General features: G+C 40.0%; 3 protein-coding genes across 3 annotated transcripts; all 3 read right to left on the bottom strand.

The window, feature by feature from the left end:
* Positions 1-1,657: 1,657 nt before the first annotated feature.
* LOC104414797 (late embryogenesis abundant protein D-34) lies at positions 1,658-2,974 on the bottom strand. Its single transcript, XM_010025978.3, has 3 exons — positions 2,616-2,974; positions 2,199-2,489; positions 1,658-2,051 (listed from the first exon to the last, which is right to left on the bottom strand). The coding sequence occupies exons 1-3, from the start codon at positions 2,946-2,948 to the stop codon at positions 1,956-1,958; spliced, it is 720 nt and encodes a 239-aa protein (XP_010024280.2). The 5' UTR covers positions 2,949-2,974; the 3' UTR covers positions 1,658-1,955.
* A 1,423-nt stretch (positions 2,975-4,397) lies between these two features.
* Positions 4,398-5,862, bottom strand: LOC104414796. Its single transcript, XM_010025977.3, has 4 exons — positions 5,702-5,862; positions 5,395-5,625; positions 4,861-4,936; positions 4,398-4,712 (listed from the first exon to the last, which is right to left on the bottom strand). Exons 1-4 carry the CDS (start codon positions 5,780-5,782, stop codon positions 4,675-4,677), a joined length of 426 nt encoding a protein of 141 aa, XP_010024279.1. The 5' UTR covers positions 5,783-5,862; the 3' UTR covers positions 4,398-4,674.
* Positions 5,863-11,351: 5,489 nt separating this feature from the next.
* Positions 11,352-15,299, bottom strand: LOC104429300 (pentatricopeptide repeat-containing protein At4g14850-like). The gene is made up of 3 exons (XM_039300044.1): positions 15,125-15,299; positions 12,151-12,274; positions 11,352-11,710 (listed from the first exon to the last, which is right to left on the bottom strand). Exons 1-3 carry the CDS (start codon positions 15,297-15,299, stop codon positions 11,476-11,478), a joined length of 534 nt encoding a protein of 177 aa, XP_039155978.1. The 3' UTR covers positions 11,352-11,475.
* Between the last annotated feature and the right edge of the window lie 2,075 nt (positions 15,300-17,374).

The raw sequence follows: 17,374 nt of genomic DNA, 5'->3' as shown, positions 1-17,374 counted from the left end.
CAAATTATTGTAAAGTGAGCCGATGCTGGTAAAAGTTAATTTTAAAATCCAAAAAGTCTGTGGAGTGATGAACCGATGATTGGCATTGAATGTGGGTCGAGAAGCTGTCATGTCATGTCATGTTCAAATCTCAATCAAAATCTTTTAGGTTTCACGCACGTATGATCTGCAATCTTTTGTACGAACGGTCTGCTCGGATCGAGGCGTTAGGATGGTACATAATCGCTCCAAGAAGCAAGCTGGGGATGCTTTGGTCGTAGCCTAGCCTCATAGCTTCGAAACCGCCTAATTCCCCCTGGATCTCAGGAAGTCTTGGCTATTATTCGCGGCGTAGGTTTGATCGTGCAATGGTGTAGGATTTACCTTAGCTATACTCTTATAAACAAATGAGACGGCTTCAAATGATCATAATTATGATTGAAATCAAATATTTCATCGTCAGTATGAAATTCATAAGATAACGTTTGAAGGTTGACCAAAGTTATTTACCCCTTCTCGCACCTTTAATTATCAAGGGGAAAACACTTCTGAGAATGCTCTTGGTTGTTACTTACCTTTGACAACATTCATCTCGAATGCATCTTTTAGTTTCGTAGGAGTAATTTGAAAGCTCAAGGCGACTAATCATCTCCCCAAACCATAAGACAACATTCATCTCGAATGCATCTTTTAGTTTCGTAGGAGTAATTTGAAAGCTCAAGGCGACTAATCATCTCCCAAAACCATAAGAGGAAGTCAGAATTATCAATGACCGCCCCGCCCCACCATACTCACATTTCGCACGCCAAAGAGGCTCCTGAATAAGAAGAAGTTGCCATTCGAAAAGGGCGTATTCTATGTGACGGATGACCGCATTCATGGAAAGCCAGTAACTGCGCACTGTGCGAACGATCTTTCTCGCACCGGAATATTGCTTCACGTGCGTACCCTGAACGTCTCGCGCGCATATGGGCACGAGCACAGTGGAGACGGTACCGCTTCCGTCGCTGGCGACAGAACTCTTGCGGCATGCATGTCGACACCGAAGAGATAATTCAGCTGCGACGTTGAATATTCAGAATTACTGCACGCGGTACGCGATTTGCTACAGGGGTAGGTAGATGTCCGGCTCCACAGTAAACATCTTCTGCAATAATTCAGCATATGGAAAGAGGTCACGCTCGTCCGTGCTTGTGCTTCGATCTTGAGCAAAATTCGATTGGGGATCAACTCAAGTCGAAGTGCTCGGAAGTCTAGCGTAAGCAAAGGGAGTCGAAAATTGTCGTGTGATTGGAGCTCAGAATGTTCTCTATGCGCTTGTAAATTTCTAAAATAGTTTGTGAGTATAAAGCCCTAATGATAAACTTCCCAGCAATCTAATTTTTATATAATTTATCGGTAACTTACTAACTGAACAACACTTATATAAATTTATCGATCTTTATTTGAGTTACTCATGGACCTTTATTTAAATTTTCTAATTTATGGAATATTATTGTCGTTTACCAACTTTTGTATCTCTCACAAATGCCTTAAATTTATCAAATTTTATATAGATTTGCAATTCTTTGCTTGTTTAACTTATTTGACTTATTAGTTTTTCTCTTATGAGGCTAGGAGCTAAGTTCGATTTACCAGTTCCCCTTTGAGTTGCTTAATATCATATTCAGAATGAGGATGAACGAACGCTTGCAGATTGAATACAAAGACTGCAATTGAAACAAAGATAACAGAGGAAGCAAAAAGTTCCCCCAAAAAAACACCATCCCAGGCGGATAGATGTTGCATCCGACATCTACATCGAGCCGCTTCACTTCCCAAAGAACGAAGGAAAAACACCAAAAGAAAACAAAACGCACGAACCCATTTCGTCAAAAGTCGCAAAGCTTCCTCTCCGAACCCTTAGTCTCAAAGGTTGACAGCTTCGTTGAGTCGGGCGGCGGCGGCGACCGAGGCCGCCACGCCACCCGGCTGAGTCACCAGGTCGGGTTGTTCCTCAGCTCCGCACTCGCCACCCCTTCGGCATCTTGCCTCGTCGCCACCTTGTCGGCCGGCAGCTTGTCCGTCGCACCCTACAGGGGGAAACAAACACGAACCTTCTTCATTACTAATACGGATTATTCCACATGTGAATTACCCTTTGATTTATTTCTCCGACACTAGCGTGCCTACTAAGTATATCGCGTCAATTTCTTTCGCCTAAAGCTCTTGAACATTACCGTCAAGACGGCACCCAATTTGATCTTGTCCTCATCCCTGTCGACCCGCTCGTTGTGAGCCGCCGTGGACTGAGCGGAAGCGGCTAGGCCCCCGGGACTTATGACATTGCTGCCAGTCGCCCTAACCTCCGCTGCCTGAATCGCCGCCGCATCGCCCTGATCCACCGGCTTGTCTCCCACCGTCTGGGCTGCCGCTTCGAGGGCCTCGCCGATGGTGAGCGTGCCCTGCTCCACCACGGCTGCCGGTGCCACGTGCTGCACCGGCTTGGGTTCGACGTATTGCCCAACAACCTGATCACAACAGAAACTGTGAGATTTGATTACCATTCCATGTTGCACCGACTCATGTGTGATCCCTGCGCATCGTCGGTTCCATCACTTTCGTGGTAAAAGGCAAGTGGATATGTGATAGAAAACCTGTCCCGCCACCGATTCAGTGACTATTCGCTGGCCGGGGACGTTGGCCTCCGTGACGGTGACGCCCTGGTCTGCGGCGACATCCGTCGCGTCGCGGTGGCCAACCAGACCGGCCCGTGCGTTCCTGGTGGCAGCGGACTGCATTACGGCGGCAGGGCCGCCCTTCTGGGTCTGGCCAAAGACCACGGTCTCGGCGGTCTGCATCATCGCCGCATCCTGCGGCGCGACGGGCTTCGAGGCGAGGTCGCCGGAGACGGGGAAGACGTCGCCGTACTTGATGGGCTCGCGGCCGGCTTGGCCCTGCTCCGGCCTCCGCGGCTGGTCCTGGCTCATTTTTACCTTCGATGGCGCGCTTGCTAACTACGTTGACTCGGGTTCCACGGCGGACGAACGTTGGCGGTTTTGTCCTTTATGAAGTGCTCCGGTGACATGGCTTTTGTCGTGGGGGGTTGGGAGTGTGATCCGTGGCAAGACACGTGGCCACTCTGAGCAGACGTGGCTGCTCGAGACTTGCCGACCGAAATGTTTACGCGTGGAACTTCAGAGGACGTGGCGCGTTTTGGGGCAAACCACCTGGCTTTTTACTTTTTCGTATTTTTTTTTTTTTACTTCTGACAAATTAATAAAGTCGGTGTTGAATGCAAAAGATGAATTCACGCATCAAGTTGCACCATTTTGCAAGGGGACACTGGAGATCTGTCCATTATGAGACGCATCTTCAAGCGAAACTTCTTTAGTCTAAAAGTGAAATTAGATGGCGGCAAAGAAGGGAAAAAACGCACAAGAATATCGGATCAAATTGGAAACCTGAAATCAACTGATCTTTTGCTATCGTTAGGAGTTTGGCTATTTGCGACCACATCATAGTTCGTCCAAGTTCATCCCATAAGAAAATAAGAAATTCAATTCATCTCATTTCAAAAAGCCGATGCTGAGGTACATGTGTTGCTAACATTAAGGATGCATTTACTTCATAAAAAATTAATAATTTAAAAAATATTTTCTTAAAAATATAAATTATCATTTTTAAGATATTTTTTTTTTTGTGAAGGAGGTGACGAAAACTCAAATGGAGAACGAGAGGTACTCTGTTGTGAAAGGGCGAGGGAGGGGATATTTAATAATCTTCTCCTCAAATTCTCTCGCCCACCCTTTATATATCTTATCGAATCATATGTGATGAAGAAATTATGTTTGTTTTCTCAACCAAACAAATTCTGAATTGTAAAATCGATGCCACAAAGATAGCCACCTCTATTATCAAAGAAATAAGGAAATGAGCGACGATTTGGCACCAGATATCCGGAGGTGTCGAAAGAGCAGCTGCGAGAAGCGGAAAAACCATAAAAAAAAACGACCATTGTTCATGAAGGTTTCCACAGAAAGACCCCTTGGTTCTGGCAAACGGATCACAATTACAGGTACCTGGGAGAATACCGATAGAATGAACGAAATACGAACAGTTAACATAATATAGTAAATTTCAATAACTACTGGATCTTAGATTTCAAAATGGGATCTTTCGTTGTATTCCTAACTTCTTGTGACATAAACAAACTTGTATATCGACGAATTGATGAATGAAAGTGGAAGAACTGGAGTTTAGCCCCTTTCTTTCCAGGCAGGCCAAACACTTCCTGGAAATATAGCCATCCCTACCCCGTCGAATCCCACAAGCCTCTCACCCATTCTCATAACTTTCCAAACAGAGTTTAAGTATGTAAGGACTAGCAATTCTCAAAGCCTGCTATAGCCAACTCGATGTTTTGGCAGCATGATATGTACACCACAAGGGGATCATACTTGTTCATTTGTATCGAATGGATTTGGTTTTGGTTGCACTGAAATAGCATGATGCACAACCACAAGTGATCATAGAGCAATACAAATATCAAGTTCAGATTGTGTTGCAAATCGGGATCACGAAAGATAGAATTGTGTTCATAGGATGATCGGTCATAGGTACTACTTATTCTATTTCACAAGTCTCATAATAATTTCTTACATACTAACCACCGCATCCCGACCTCCTCTGCATTCGACAAACAGCTACCACCAATCAAGGATCCTCCCTGCTCGCAACCTCCACACCGTTACCTGCACACGGAAAGATACATTTGAAATTATTTCCCGAACAGGAATGCACAACTCACGGATTCTATTGTTTATTAGAAGATAGTTTCGCAGAGGAAGCCAAGATGTCAATTCAGTGGCACTGAGGGACAATGCAGCTAGAAGAGCTTACCATCCGGATCGAAGAAGAAGATCTGCTTAACCTTGCCATTCGGCAGAGCCCTCTGAAAAGTTTCGATCCCTTTTTCCTGCACAACCATGGCTCCCTAAATGAATTTCGACGAAAAGAGCATGTAAAAGAACATACTGAACTCGAACATAAAACATCACCAAACATTATGCCAAAATGTTCGTGCCGAACTATCTAAAATTCAAACTTCCCCTACTATTTTAGCAGCAGCCAAATTGACTTGAAAACAAATCGAGCAGCACAACAACCATCCCAGAAGAAGTCCAAGCGCAAACAGCAAGGCTTACACGAGGCAAAGATCATGATCAAGATGCCCTCCAAAATCGCATCCACAAGCACTTCATTCATCGGACATATGAATCTAATTCATATCGAAACACTGCCCATCTGCCTATCGGGGCTACTACAATGACCAGACCTCCTAAACGACCACCATATCGCTCCAATTTCAAGAATTCGAACGCACCCAAGATATCAAATGCAACATCCTGTCGACCGAGTGAGAAAAGAATTCACCTTGAGGGTCTGCACGAAAGAATCGAAATTGGAGATGCTGAAGCAGACGTGGTGGCCCCGGGGGAGGTACTTGGGGTCGACGGTCGGCGAGCTAGCGCTATAGGGGCCCTCGGGGAGCCTGGCCTCCGGCAAGCGCTCGATGAGGTGGAGGAAAAAGCCCGTGGAGGGCAAGCTCAGCCATATCACCTTGAACCCGAAGTCGGGGGTCTCCACCTCCTCGAACCCAAGAATCTGCAACCCAGTGAAGAAAGCCAATTCAGGACCCAACAAAGAAATGGAGAAAGACCCGATCGGCGGGGGGAGAGACCTCCTTGTAGAACTCGGCCAAGCGCCGGATGTCGGAGGACTCGCGCGAGACGTGGTTGAGACACGCTCCCTTCGCCGCCATGGTTTGTCGGTTTCTGGTCCGGTGAGGAAGTGGTTGGGAGAGACTGAATCAGAAAGACGCTCGCGCTTTTGTTCTTCCTCGTTCTTTCCTGATCTTTTATTGGTGTTTCAGTACTTTTTTGGTACCTTAAACGACATATTTTCAAGAAAAGGACAGGGTTTTGATGAGTTGTCAAGATCTTGGCCCACCTTGAATTAGTGATGTTTGATGTTTCGGGTCGGGTCAGGTCGGATCAGGCCAGGCCGGAATCTCTTGTTGAATGGCATTGTCCAAGCTTGTCCAATGGTGCCCTTGTGCCCGCTTGGCTCGAGGGTGCCTTGACAGGCTCAAGGGCGACCATTAGCTCTTGATTATATCTATTCGAAACACGACTTCTGAGTTTGATTTTTAATTTCTCAACTGAATGATTTGAACAATATTGATAGTGATTCCTTTAATGCTAAATGAGTCAACTATCTTCCATCAGTTTATAGGTTTTGACCATTTTTCACAATAATATGCTTGAATATATGTTCCTTTATGTAGAAAGACTTTTCAATTTTTGTATAGATGTTGGAGTTGTAATGATAAGCTCATCAAACTTAAACCTTTTGAGTACTTGATAGACTGGATGCCTTGCGTAGAATTGAACATTTAACAAAGTGTGAGATTTGTATGCATTTGATGAATTTTTTGCAAGCATCTATATAAATATATCTATAGCATATTTATTTAAAAGTAAATTGTAATTTTGAGATAAAATACAAAAGTGGTAGTCCAACAAACTAAAGCTCCTCACTTATCCCTATATATAATTCTTTGTATAATGTCAAATTAAATGGATTTGTAAATTGATGTGTAGAAAGTATGCTACTATTTTTTGTAAGGTAAAAAAATTTATTTAGATGACAGTTTTGTCACTTAATTTGAGCAAGAAATAAAGAAAATCTTGTTAACAAGTGTCGCACGAGTCATTAGCTTAGACTACAAAATTAAGTTAATAAGCACATTTGCAAGTCTTGAAAATTAAAAAAGAACGTATTTAAATTTTGACATGTTATTCCAAAGCGTGAAGAATGACCCTCAACAAATGCCTTCGGGGTAATCTTGAACATTGAAATAAAAGCACTTTAAACAAAGTTCTAATATATAAATATATGTTTTATCTTCTTCATCTCCCATGTGAGATTTCAGCATTGGTGGTTTGGATCTCTCGCACAACAGCTGATATAAAGTTTGCCATGATTTTCTGCTCAACAACTTCGTCGACTTGAGGTCATGAGCAAGTTCAGCTTTCCTAAATTAAAGCTGTGCAATTTGTTCATCTATTTCTCGCACGAGAAATGACTTAGAATCCATCTAAGACTGCAATTCTCTTCCTCTCGAAGTCCCTTAGTGCATAGAAAAACCTCAACTGCTTTGGATATTTCTTTAACCGACTTGAACTTAAGCAATTGATCAACAGTCAACATGAGATCGGTCGCAAGCTTCTCTACTGAATTCTAATCTCTTTCAAGTACTTTGAGGACACCAAGCATGAGAAATCCTGGGCAAGAATCAAAGAAAGCTTATTGCAATGAGCAGACATTTCCTCCGCCATATCATAACCTACGTAAGTGAAACGAGTCCGCACCTGAGCTTCATCATTGTGCTGAGGAAGAATGTGTTCCAAAGACTTCTAGACAGTCATCAACATTTTCTTCACAAAGTTAAGCATGAAGTTCCTGTACATTTTGCACATCTTGTGCCTCAAAATCCTCGGATACATAGCAGGTAGAAACAATACTTTAGTCAAAAACATCCTCAAAATCAATTTGCAGCTCAAAGCCACAATTGAATATCCACTTCGCTTGTACTATCATCCATTAGGGATCACAAGTCAATTACAGATTCGTCATTTCTAGCACTGGCTTGAGCTAGTATTTTGTAAGATTGCCGCGTTCTGCACCCAAGGAAGACTTGTGACATAGCTGGTCTCGCTTTTTTCATCCTCCTGGAATTATAGGGGGCTTTTTATATGCAATTTCATCCTGTGTTACCTGTGGAAAGAAATCTGGATACACATCTGCATGTCAGGGTGATCCAAAAATAACTACATAAGAACAAAATGCCAGGACTTTTCTAAACATCAGGACAACCAAGAAGTTGAAATTAAATTTTGCTAGTCTCAACTGGAGATCTGTACATAAACGGGTTTTCCATCAAAAGTGGCAAATGAACAAAAAGGGGTTTCTCTGGAAATTGATCTGGAAAAGACAGTATATCGAGTCCTTAAATTTTCTGAGCCACAGTGATATTTACTAGCAGTTCCCTAGATTACAGGTGGCATGGGAAAACAAATCTGAAACTTTCGTTTTAAAGCACTTCCCCACTAGAAGAAATGCTGGAATTCTTACTTGACCCAAATTCCCTTAATAGAAATAGCAGGGTCGTTGGAGTATTCTGAAACTCCACATATTTGGTTGTTCTCGATGCTGATAGCAAAATGTAAACATGAAGATTGTAGCTTGTAGTTTGTCAACTTATTGTCTTCTAACCTAGAGCAGGGCTCATCCTTCTCCTTTGTGATAAATATTACTAAAATTTTATCTGATAGATCTGGGCATTTCTGAACTTTTTATGCTCCTTTGGGCTCGTCTAAAATTTTCCTTTTTCTTGTAGCATCTTCTATCAAATAAAGATCCAACTTCGTAACCAATTTATTTTTTAAATCAATGTCAAAAGCCATAACTGACCAAAGAGATGAACAGATCATGCAATCCCAAACTAGAGCTTATTCAAATGTTATGACCATAGTAGACCCCGGACTTCCGAATTGAATGATGGGTCAATAACAAGATAACGAAAGCTATTTAATACTTAATCCTCGCCTTCGTCTAGTGATGCCCCGTAGAGGGAACCATCCGGCTAAAAGAAGCAAAGATCTGATTGACATCTGAGTTTGGAAACTGCAAAGAGATAGCGTTTAACCAAAGACTTGCCTGCAATTAAGGCCCCTGACACGGAGATGGCTTGGAAGATATAAGAACCTGTCTTGATAAAATCCAAAATGATAGGTCCTATTGCCGTGCCACCAATACCAAGTATCGCCAAGATTCGGCCAACCTACTAAGCATAAGGTAAACCTTCACCCGAATGAACAGGTTTGATAGGGTATAGGCATAGATTGTTCATCTTCACTGCCTTCTCACCTGGAACTTCATTTCCCATTATTTGCTTGCCCTTCTTCATAATGCTCACGAGCTAGCGGCACAATGACCTAGCAAAAAAGAAAAAGAAAAAGAAAAAGCCATCTTAGAACGACATAAAACGCAACAAGCATAATGCTAAAATTCAATACCCAATCACATAACTAGCTCCTATCATCAAAATATCCTTTTCCCCTCAGGTATTTTGTTAAAACAGGCTTTCAAAAGGCAAGAGACAGAAACCCCATTCACTGGTTCAGCGGAAAGATTGAAACTTTAGCAAGATAATCACCAGTAAGAGGAACATTATTCAAGTTCAGAATGTCAAGAATGGTAACAATAAACAAAAATCCCGACAAATCCAATGTGAGGAACAAGTTCAGAACCTGAGCACTTGTTTCCCTGTAGAAAAAAATCTAAAACACCAACATAAAGTCGAAAATATATGAAGACCAGTCAAAATGAGACCTTTATGCAAAGACTTGAAAATGATGAGGAGATCGCAGACATGTGAAAGAACAAGAAGATTATAAAACCACAAGTGACGCATAAACAGAATAAATTTTACCTAGGGTATAGGCACAAGCCTTCCCGAGGCACACACAACAATCTTACAATATACAAGCTCAAGCCAGTGCTAAAATTGACGAGACTGTAATTGACTTGTGTTCCCCGATGGAAATGTGGCTTTGAGCAGCACATTGATCTTGAGGACATTGCTTTTGACTAAAGTATTAGTTCTAGTTGCTATTCATCCAAGGATTTTGAGGCACAAGATGTGCGAAATGTCCAGGAACTTCATGCTCAATTGTGTGAAGAAGATATTGATGACTGTCTAAAGTCTTTGGAACATATTCTTTCTCAGCACAATCATGAAGCTTGGGTGCAGACTCCTTTCACTTATGTAGGCTGTAATATGGTAGAGGAAATGTGAAAGAAACTTTCTTCCATTCTTGCCCTGAATTTCTCATGTTTATTGCCCCCAGGGTGCCTAGAGGTAATTACTTTTTTAGGTAGAGAAGCTTGCAGCCGATCCCATCTTGACTGTCGATCAATTGCTTAAGTTGAAGTCACTCAAAGAAATTTTCCAGAGCAGGCGAGGTTTTTCTGCACACTAAGGGAATTGCTGAGAAGGCCACCAATTTTTTTGGAGATCTCCAGGCCATGAAGGACAAGGTTTCTTCCATCAGAAGAGAGTTCAATGAGCTGAAGAAGAGAGCAGGAGAATCGCAATCTCAGATAAATTCCAAGTCATCTCTTGTGCAAGAAATAGATGAACAAATTGCACAGCTTCAATCCAAGAAAGCTGAACTTGCTTGAGACCTCGAGTCAACGAATTTCAGCAAAAGTTCAAGTGGTTGCTGGGCAGAAGATCATGGCGAACTCTATATCAGCTGTCGTGCGAGAGATCCAGACTGTCCAATGCTAAAATAATCCCACTATGGAGATGAAGAATAAAACTGCCGAAAAGCGAATGGCTTAGATTCTCACCAGGTACGCATATCTCAAAGGTTTCTTTCTTGAGAAATCAGGCTGAAAGTTTTCTTCGGCAGAGATATATCCAAGAAAAAACTGGAAGGAGAGTACAGCTTTGGAATCTTCTCTCTTAGATGACCACATTCAATAAACTTGATCCAGGAATTGTTAAGAAAGAATGATGATTGTTGGTAATTTGTTTATAAAACAAATGAAGAGATGCATTGTCTCACATCAAAAAGATGTGAGTGCGCACGTGGACGAGATTTGGCATTAACCAATAATCATTATTTTATTTATTGAGAAAATTCAGTTTATTTCTATAAAAATTAACTATAAATCTTGTTGAAACAGTGTGACTGTTCGCGAAAAGTTACGTTTATTTTTATTTATTATTTATTTAATTCCGAATTTTTATATCTTTTCGACATAACCTTTGAAACGTCTTGTTCACGAAAGGTTGTCTTTGTTGTTTTTGCAACCTTTTGAAAAGTTGCCTTTATTCGAAAGACAAATATAAGTACATTTGTTTGAGATCAAACCAACATCTTCTTCCATTTTTTCGTTTTCTTTCAAGAGAAACTACAGCCATTGTTTCTAATTGTTTCTCATGAGAGACTCTGGAGAAATACTAGAATTGCTATCTAGTATTCTCATTTGAGACTTTGTTGTATCCTGGAGGAAATTTGCCGGTGACCATTAGCAACGTTGTGGGGCAAATAAATCCTTAAAGAAAGTGATATCACGCCTCAAAGTCTGACTTGAGTACTCTAACGATCCGACTTCATTGTTTTACCCAATACGAAGCCATATTTTTCCAACAATGATTACCAAAAATCTTTACAAGAACAGCGGCCGGCTAGGAACTGGTGAAACCGGGCATTGTCTCTCACAATGAGTTCCCTCCCAGTAATTTAATTTAAAGGCGCTATGACAGTCTCCGCACATTCTAAGGTTCTTCGTGATCCTAATTGGAACTGCTGGGGGGATAGAAATGAGGCCAAAGGCCAGGGCAATCTTCTCGCTGTGCAGCCACACTTCTGAGACTTTCTACTCCTCCTCCAAGTCATACAGCGCGTAGGTCGGGTCGGCTATGTAGCCAGCCTCTTCCATATCCCTCTTTAGCTCCAACAAAGTCGCGTGAATCTCGGAGTTCCTTTCATGAAAAGTATCCTTCGCTTGGAAAATATGGACTTCATTCTTCACAGCAATCCAGCTGCAGCCAGTACCCTTTTTCAGGCCTATGTCCTTTATCTCCTTCCTCACATTGGTGGCTTCCTCCCATCTGCATTATTCGATAACATTGGAGGGCCATTAGTTAACATATCAAAACGTTCCTTTAGGGTGTAGAAATGGTGAAGTAGGAAGCACAAACAAGAAAGCGGTTCTGATGAAATAAAGTGTGCCCCCACAGATATCACACAGAGGGAAAGTTAACATCTTCCGATATCTCCATCAAAACCTCAAGCAGAAATACATATAAAACAAAGTGTGAACATAGCCAGTAGGATTCTAAATCTTCACTAGGCAAAACTCCACAGTTTGCCACTTATCCTGAAGCATTTCCATACGAGAAAAAGAAAGAAATCTTCATAGCAACAGCCCGTGATTCTGTCTGCTTTATACATGAACATGCACATGAGAGTTTAAAAATAATTATAGAACACTTTCTAAGGAATAAAAATAGAACAGTTGTTCCACCATTATTTAAAATGATAAGATTACCTTCCAGCAGCTGCCAATGAATTTGAAAGAACCACGAAATTGCCGGAGTCTTTTGGATCAAGTTGAAATAAGTTTTCAGCTGCAATTCTACCAAGTTCTGGATTCCTGTGGATCCTACAGGCCCCTAAGGCGCATGACAACATTTATGTTCCAGAAATAATTTCTGGAACAGAAATGAATTTTTTATTTCTATTTCTGGACAAGTTTCTGAAGAAAAAAATCTGTTTGATAACGATACAAAATTTACATTTGAAATAGAAATTCGTTTGATAACTGAATAAAATTTCTATTTCTTAAAACAAATTTTTCTTTTTTTTTTTGGAGCAAATGAAATGTACATTCTTACAAATTTCATATGCTTATGAAATCATTGACCCAAATACAAAGTATTGACTTTTTTTTTTTTAAAAGTAAAGTCTCCCTTTTTGCAAAAAAAAAAAAAAAAAAAATACAAAGTAAGAGATGCTATATCAAATTTTCTAAATTTTCACAGAAAATTCTTTAGCATCCACGTAGATAGGTAATTACGGTCAAACAATATATACTTATCAATAGTCTCCATACAATAGAAAAAAGAGATCAATATGCATTACTCTTGAGCATGATAGAAGGTTCCCAAAATTCATTTAGAATGAAGGCAGGCAACCATATTCTAATCCCCTTCATGCTAGTGTGTCACGTTGATCGCCGTCACGGTTTACGATATCGAGCAATCGTTTTTAGAAAGAAACACTAACAAGTGTATTGGGTAATTGTATTGGGTAATTTGCGGCAAATTTTACAAAATTAGTGAATTTTATGAAGTGTAACAAGGACCATTACAAATAAGGGAAATCATCAAGTAGAACATCACATTACAAGAATTGAGATAGGAATCATCAAATACATTATCACAATACAAAAGCAAAGATTGTAAATCCCCAAATACAAAATAATAGAAATACATTACAAAAATTAAATACACGATTTCATGGAATCTCCGGCATATTATGATCCCTTGCCATCTTATTGGCAATATTATTTTTAAGCATATTCATCTCAATTTCCTCCTCGGTCAATGTATCACCTACAACCTCATCTTGTACAGGTTCACATGAGTACTCTGGATCTCCATATAAGGAAAAGTTTCTATCCCTCCTGTCTTGATCACGAATGTAGTTATGGATAGCACAACATGCAATTACAACATGTGCTTGCTTTCGGAATTGCAAATGCAGGCATGTGTTTCAAAATAAAGAAACAATTCTTTAATGCCGCAAATGATCTCTCAATGACATTCCTTAGTGAAGAATGCCTATAGTTGAACAACTCTCTTGCTGTTCTTGGTTGTCTTGCTCTACCCCTATAATCATTTAGATGATACCGTTCGCGTCTAAAAGGAGTTAAGAATCCGGAATTGATGCATAACCAGAATCTACAACATAGTATTTGCCTATAACAAAATATTCATATATTAGTAGTGATTTGTAAATACAATACAATCTTAAAGAAAATTGATAATTCTAGAACAAGTAAAAATACCTAGTGGAGGTCAAGGAAATTCCAAGCGAGGAGTCTCGAGTACTGCTGATAACACCCGGCAATCGTTGGCAAATCCTTCCCAACCAGCATACACAAAAGTGAATTTCATATCAAACGAACATACACACATCACATTTTGAGTGGTACCTCCTTTTCTGCCTCTAAATGGGATTTGCTTCGACAAAGGTATAGAAGCATGAACATGAGTACCATCAATAGCGCCCACACAATCCTGTCGTTTTATCAAAGACTAGTGTTATATAAGATTAGCAACAAAATGAAACCGATATTGTAAATGAATGTATGAAAATCTTACCTTGAAATAAAGTTTATGGTTGGGATCCATAAGAATCTCATTTGGGACCACATCAAAGGAAGGCGATACGATAATCTCTTTTGCAAGTTTGAGAACTGCTAGCAACACTATAGTGAAGTATTTGCTAATAGTTTGTCCCGAACGTTGGAATCTCTCGCATAAAGTTCTATTCGAGTTCTTGTGACAAATCATAAATAAGAATATCCCAATTTGTTCATCTACCTTTATATATCAACTATCTTCCAGCCAACCTCTTGCCTTCATCAAACCACAAAAATTGAGAAAAACGTGTCTCTCCATTCTAAAAGATTCATATATTCTATCTGAATGTCCTTGAAGAACCTCCATCATCCATTCGGGTCTTAACAATATGCTATCCCTAATAGGTTCTCTCAAATGCAAAGACATATCTACCGCAACCATGCTCAACCATGCCATCATAATATCGATATCAAAATCATTAAAGATTACTTCAACCGATTCACCTGTTGCTACTTGATCACTACACATGCTACTTTCACCCCCCTCCATATTACTTATGCCTTCACATGCAAAAAAAAAAGAAAGAAAGGATAAACACAATATGTAAGTAAGGAATCTAATAATAATCAACAATAGTCACAAAGTTTTCATAATTGCATCATAAAAAGACCAAAGTATCTCAAATACATAAGTCATAGAGTGAAATAAAACAAAATATATAAATCCATAGCATACTACTAAACATCTGTTTAAAGAGATTCAAGAAATCCACGTCTCCTTTCAGGTAGCATTGTGATAAAAGCCTCTCTCCAACTGGTATGAAAACATAATTAGTTCACAGCTTTGTTGTAAATATTCTGCTCCAAATCAGGCATACTATTTAAGACGGCAACCACAGCTGCTGTGGAGTAGGGGTCTACAGTTGATGGGGCATCTGAGGTCAAAGAGCCACTTGTTGATTGAGCCGTCCTGATTTTAATCATTTCTTGAATGGCTTTGCAGGTGTCACTAACATCATATCTGGTACTCTTCCTCCTCCTCTTAAAATTTGGAGTCCTATCATGCTTGTGTTTCTTAAGATTTGAGGTAGTAATCATATCAGGTATGAAGGCCTCATCATCAATACATTTGTTCATCAAATTCCTCACGGATCACCTCTTGCATAACCACTACCACCATCACCATTGTCACCACCATTGTCATCTCTCTTAGAGGACACTACCACTTCTTCAGCATATCCTACCACTTCTTGCATTTCTGATGCATAGTTCCCGATAGCATATGTATCACCAAACACGATACATAAATCGGGATCGAGGAAACCCTTCATTTCTGAATTTAGCCCATTCGCTATTATTCTGTAATTTATACAATAATGACAAATGTCGTAATATAATCAAAGCTTGCAATACAATATGAACAAAATGACATTGGTAAATTGATACCTTGATGTGAGACTCCACACACTTTGATCATCCACAACAACCTTATTGTTTATATTATCCTATCCAAATCCAGATTGTGACAAAAGTTTCTTGAAACTACTATAATGTTTCTTCGGTTTGTTGACCTGTTCTTCAACTGAATTACACTAAAGTTGAGTCCCATCCGGCTATTGAATTTGGCATGTATGTTATTCCATCATGTTTTGTTGAAGGTAGAAGTGGTGCGATTTCCCTTTGTTACCTCTGTACCAACAAGCTTACAAGCTCATTGGTCAAAGGCTCAGTCCACTTTGCCATACAAACCTCTTTGCGGGAAGCCATTTAACCTTAACTACTTGAGCATCAAATGAGCCATATCAATTGGTGTACCAGTTCAAGCACGTAGACTTTGATGTCGATATCACATCAAGCAAAAAGAGAATAATCCTCATATAAAATTTTACAAGCAACCATATATTATAAGCAAAAAAACCATTCCCACTCTCTTGACTAGACATCAAAATCACAGATGAAAATCTAATCTATTGTATGAGCAATTATTTTAATAATATGGTAACTAGCTAATTACATAGATGTGACATATATTTTCTATGCATGAATCTCCACAAAGATGCCCACATGTATCTTTTTCAAGTGAATTTGCACATTAGATCTCTGTTTGTGGCTTTAGTGAAAATTAGAGTCAAAATACTGAGACAATACCAAAAAGTTGAGTGACATGGGATAAATCAAAGTATAGCTGCAAAAGTATGAAACTTGCCCTAAGGTAATCTTCATCAAAGATATCTAACCAAAAAATGCCTAGAATGCATGCTCATTGGCCACAAGTCATTCTCCTTCCTTTCGACCCTAATGCCAAAACCAAGGAAAGCCATCTATTACCTAGTTAAATGACCATTCACCAAAACTTAGCACTAGCTAGTACTAGAAAAAAAAAATGCCAAAGCAAATACTTGAATATCATATGTTAGGTTTTATTTATTCCATTTCATAAACCTTGACAATGAACAAAAGAATAAAATGAGAAATAAGAAGAACATGGCCGGTTGGGTTTCGCAATTTTCTTGACATGACACTATTCGGCAACTCTTGAAGAGGACTTGTGGACCAAACTCAAGCATAAACAACAACAAAATTTTCAGCCAAAGTGTAGCCAAGATTGGATGTTTGGTTCAATCATATCCATGACAAACTATCTTTCAAGCGATTATCACAAACTTACAAAGCCCCAGAAAGAATCATGCAGCAGAGCACTCAATAGAATTATCTTTCAAGCGATTATCACAAACTTACAAAGCCTGCCAGTAAAAGATGGTTGTGACCATTGCTACCACGTTTTTGCACCTCATAGTAGAAACAAAGGGCGGAAGGAATTAAAAGAAAAAAAAATCAAAAAGAAAGTTGTTATTTCTTGAACTGCACACAAATTGCTACCAATTTCAGGCCATGAACATTTCGCAGCGATCATGCACTGACTTTAACAAGTAGGTAAATTGTTTTACAAGTCCAAGCTGGCATTACCTCTTAAGGCAAATCCACCATCCTTTCCTGGAAGTTAAATTACAGCAACTTCAGTATTGCAATCAACAACCTCTCATTGTCGAAACATTTACAAATACTCCTGACCTGAAGCAGGAGCATAGAAAAATCAGGATGGCTTTGCAGATTGAATGTCATCTCAACAGTGTCCAATTCTCATCTAGCTCTACCACAAGCAAAAAATAAACTGGTCCTCATCCGATGAAAATAGCCGATAGGCTGCATCCGCATAAACTCACGAGCACACGTCCAATTGCTCGATCCAAGTAATGCTAAGAAAATAGTTGTAGAGAGGAGGACACGAACGGCATGCGCTATGAAATCAACACTCACCGGGCTGTCAGAGCCATCAAAATGATCAATTACAATGCACAAACAATAGGGATCGACAAATCGATTATGAACTACAATGCAGCATCGC

This window comes from Eucalyptus grandis, chromosome 8 (genome assembly GCF_016545825.1).
Source record: "Eucalyptus grandis isolate ANBG69807.140 chromosome 8, ASM1654582v1, whole genome shotgun sequence".
Taxonomy (NCBI): Eukaryota; Viridiplantae; Streptophyta; class Magnoliopsida; order Myrtales; family Myrtaceae; genus Eucalyptus; species Eucalyptus grandis.
The sequence above is the reverse complement of the archived record's forward strand: the minus strand, read 5'-3'. Positions and strand labels throughout refer to the sequence as shown.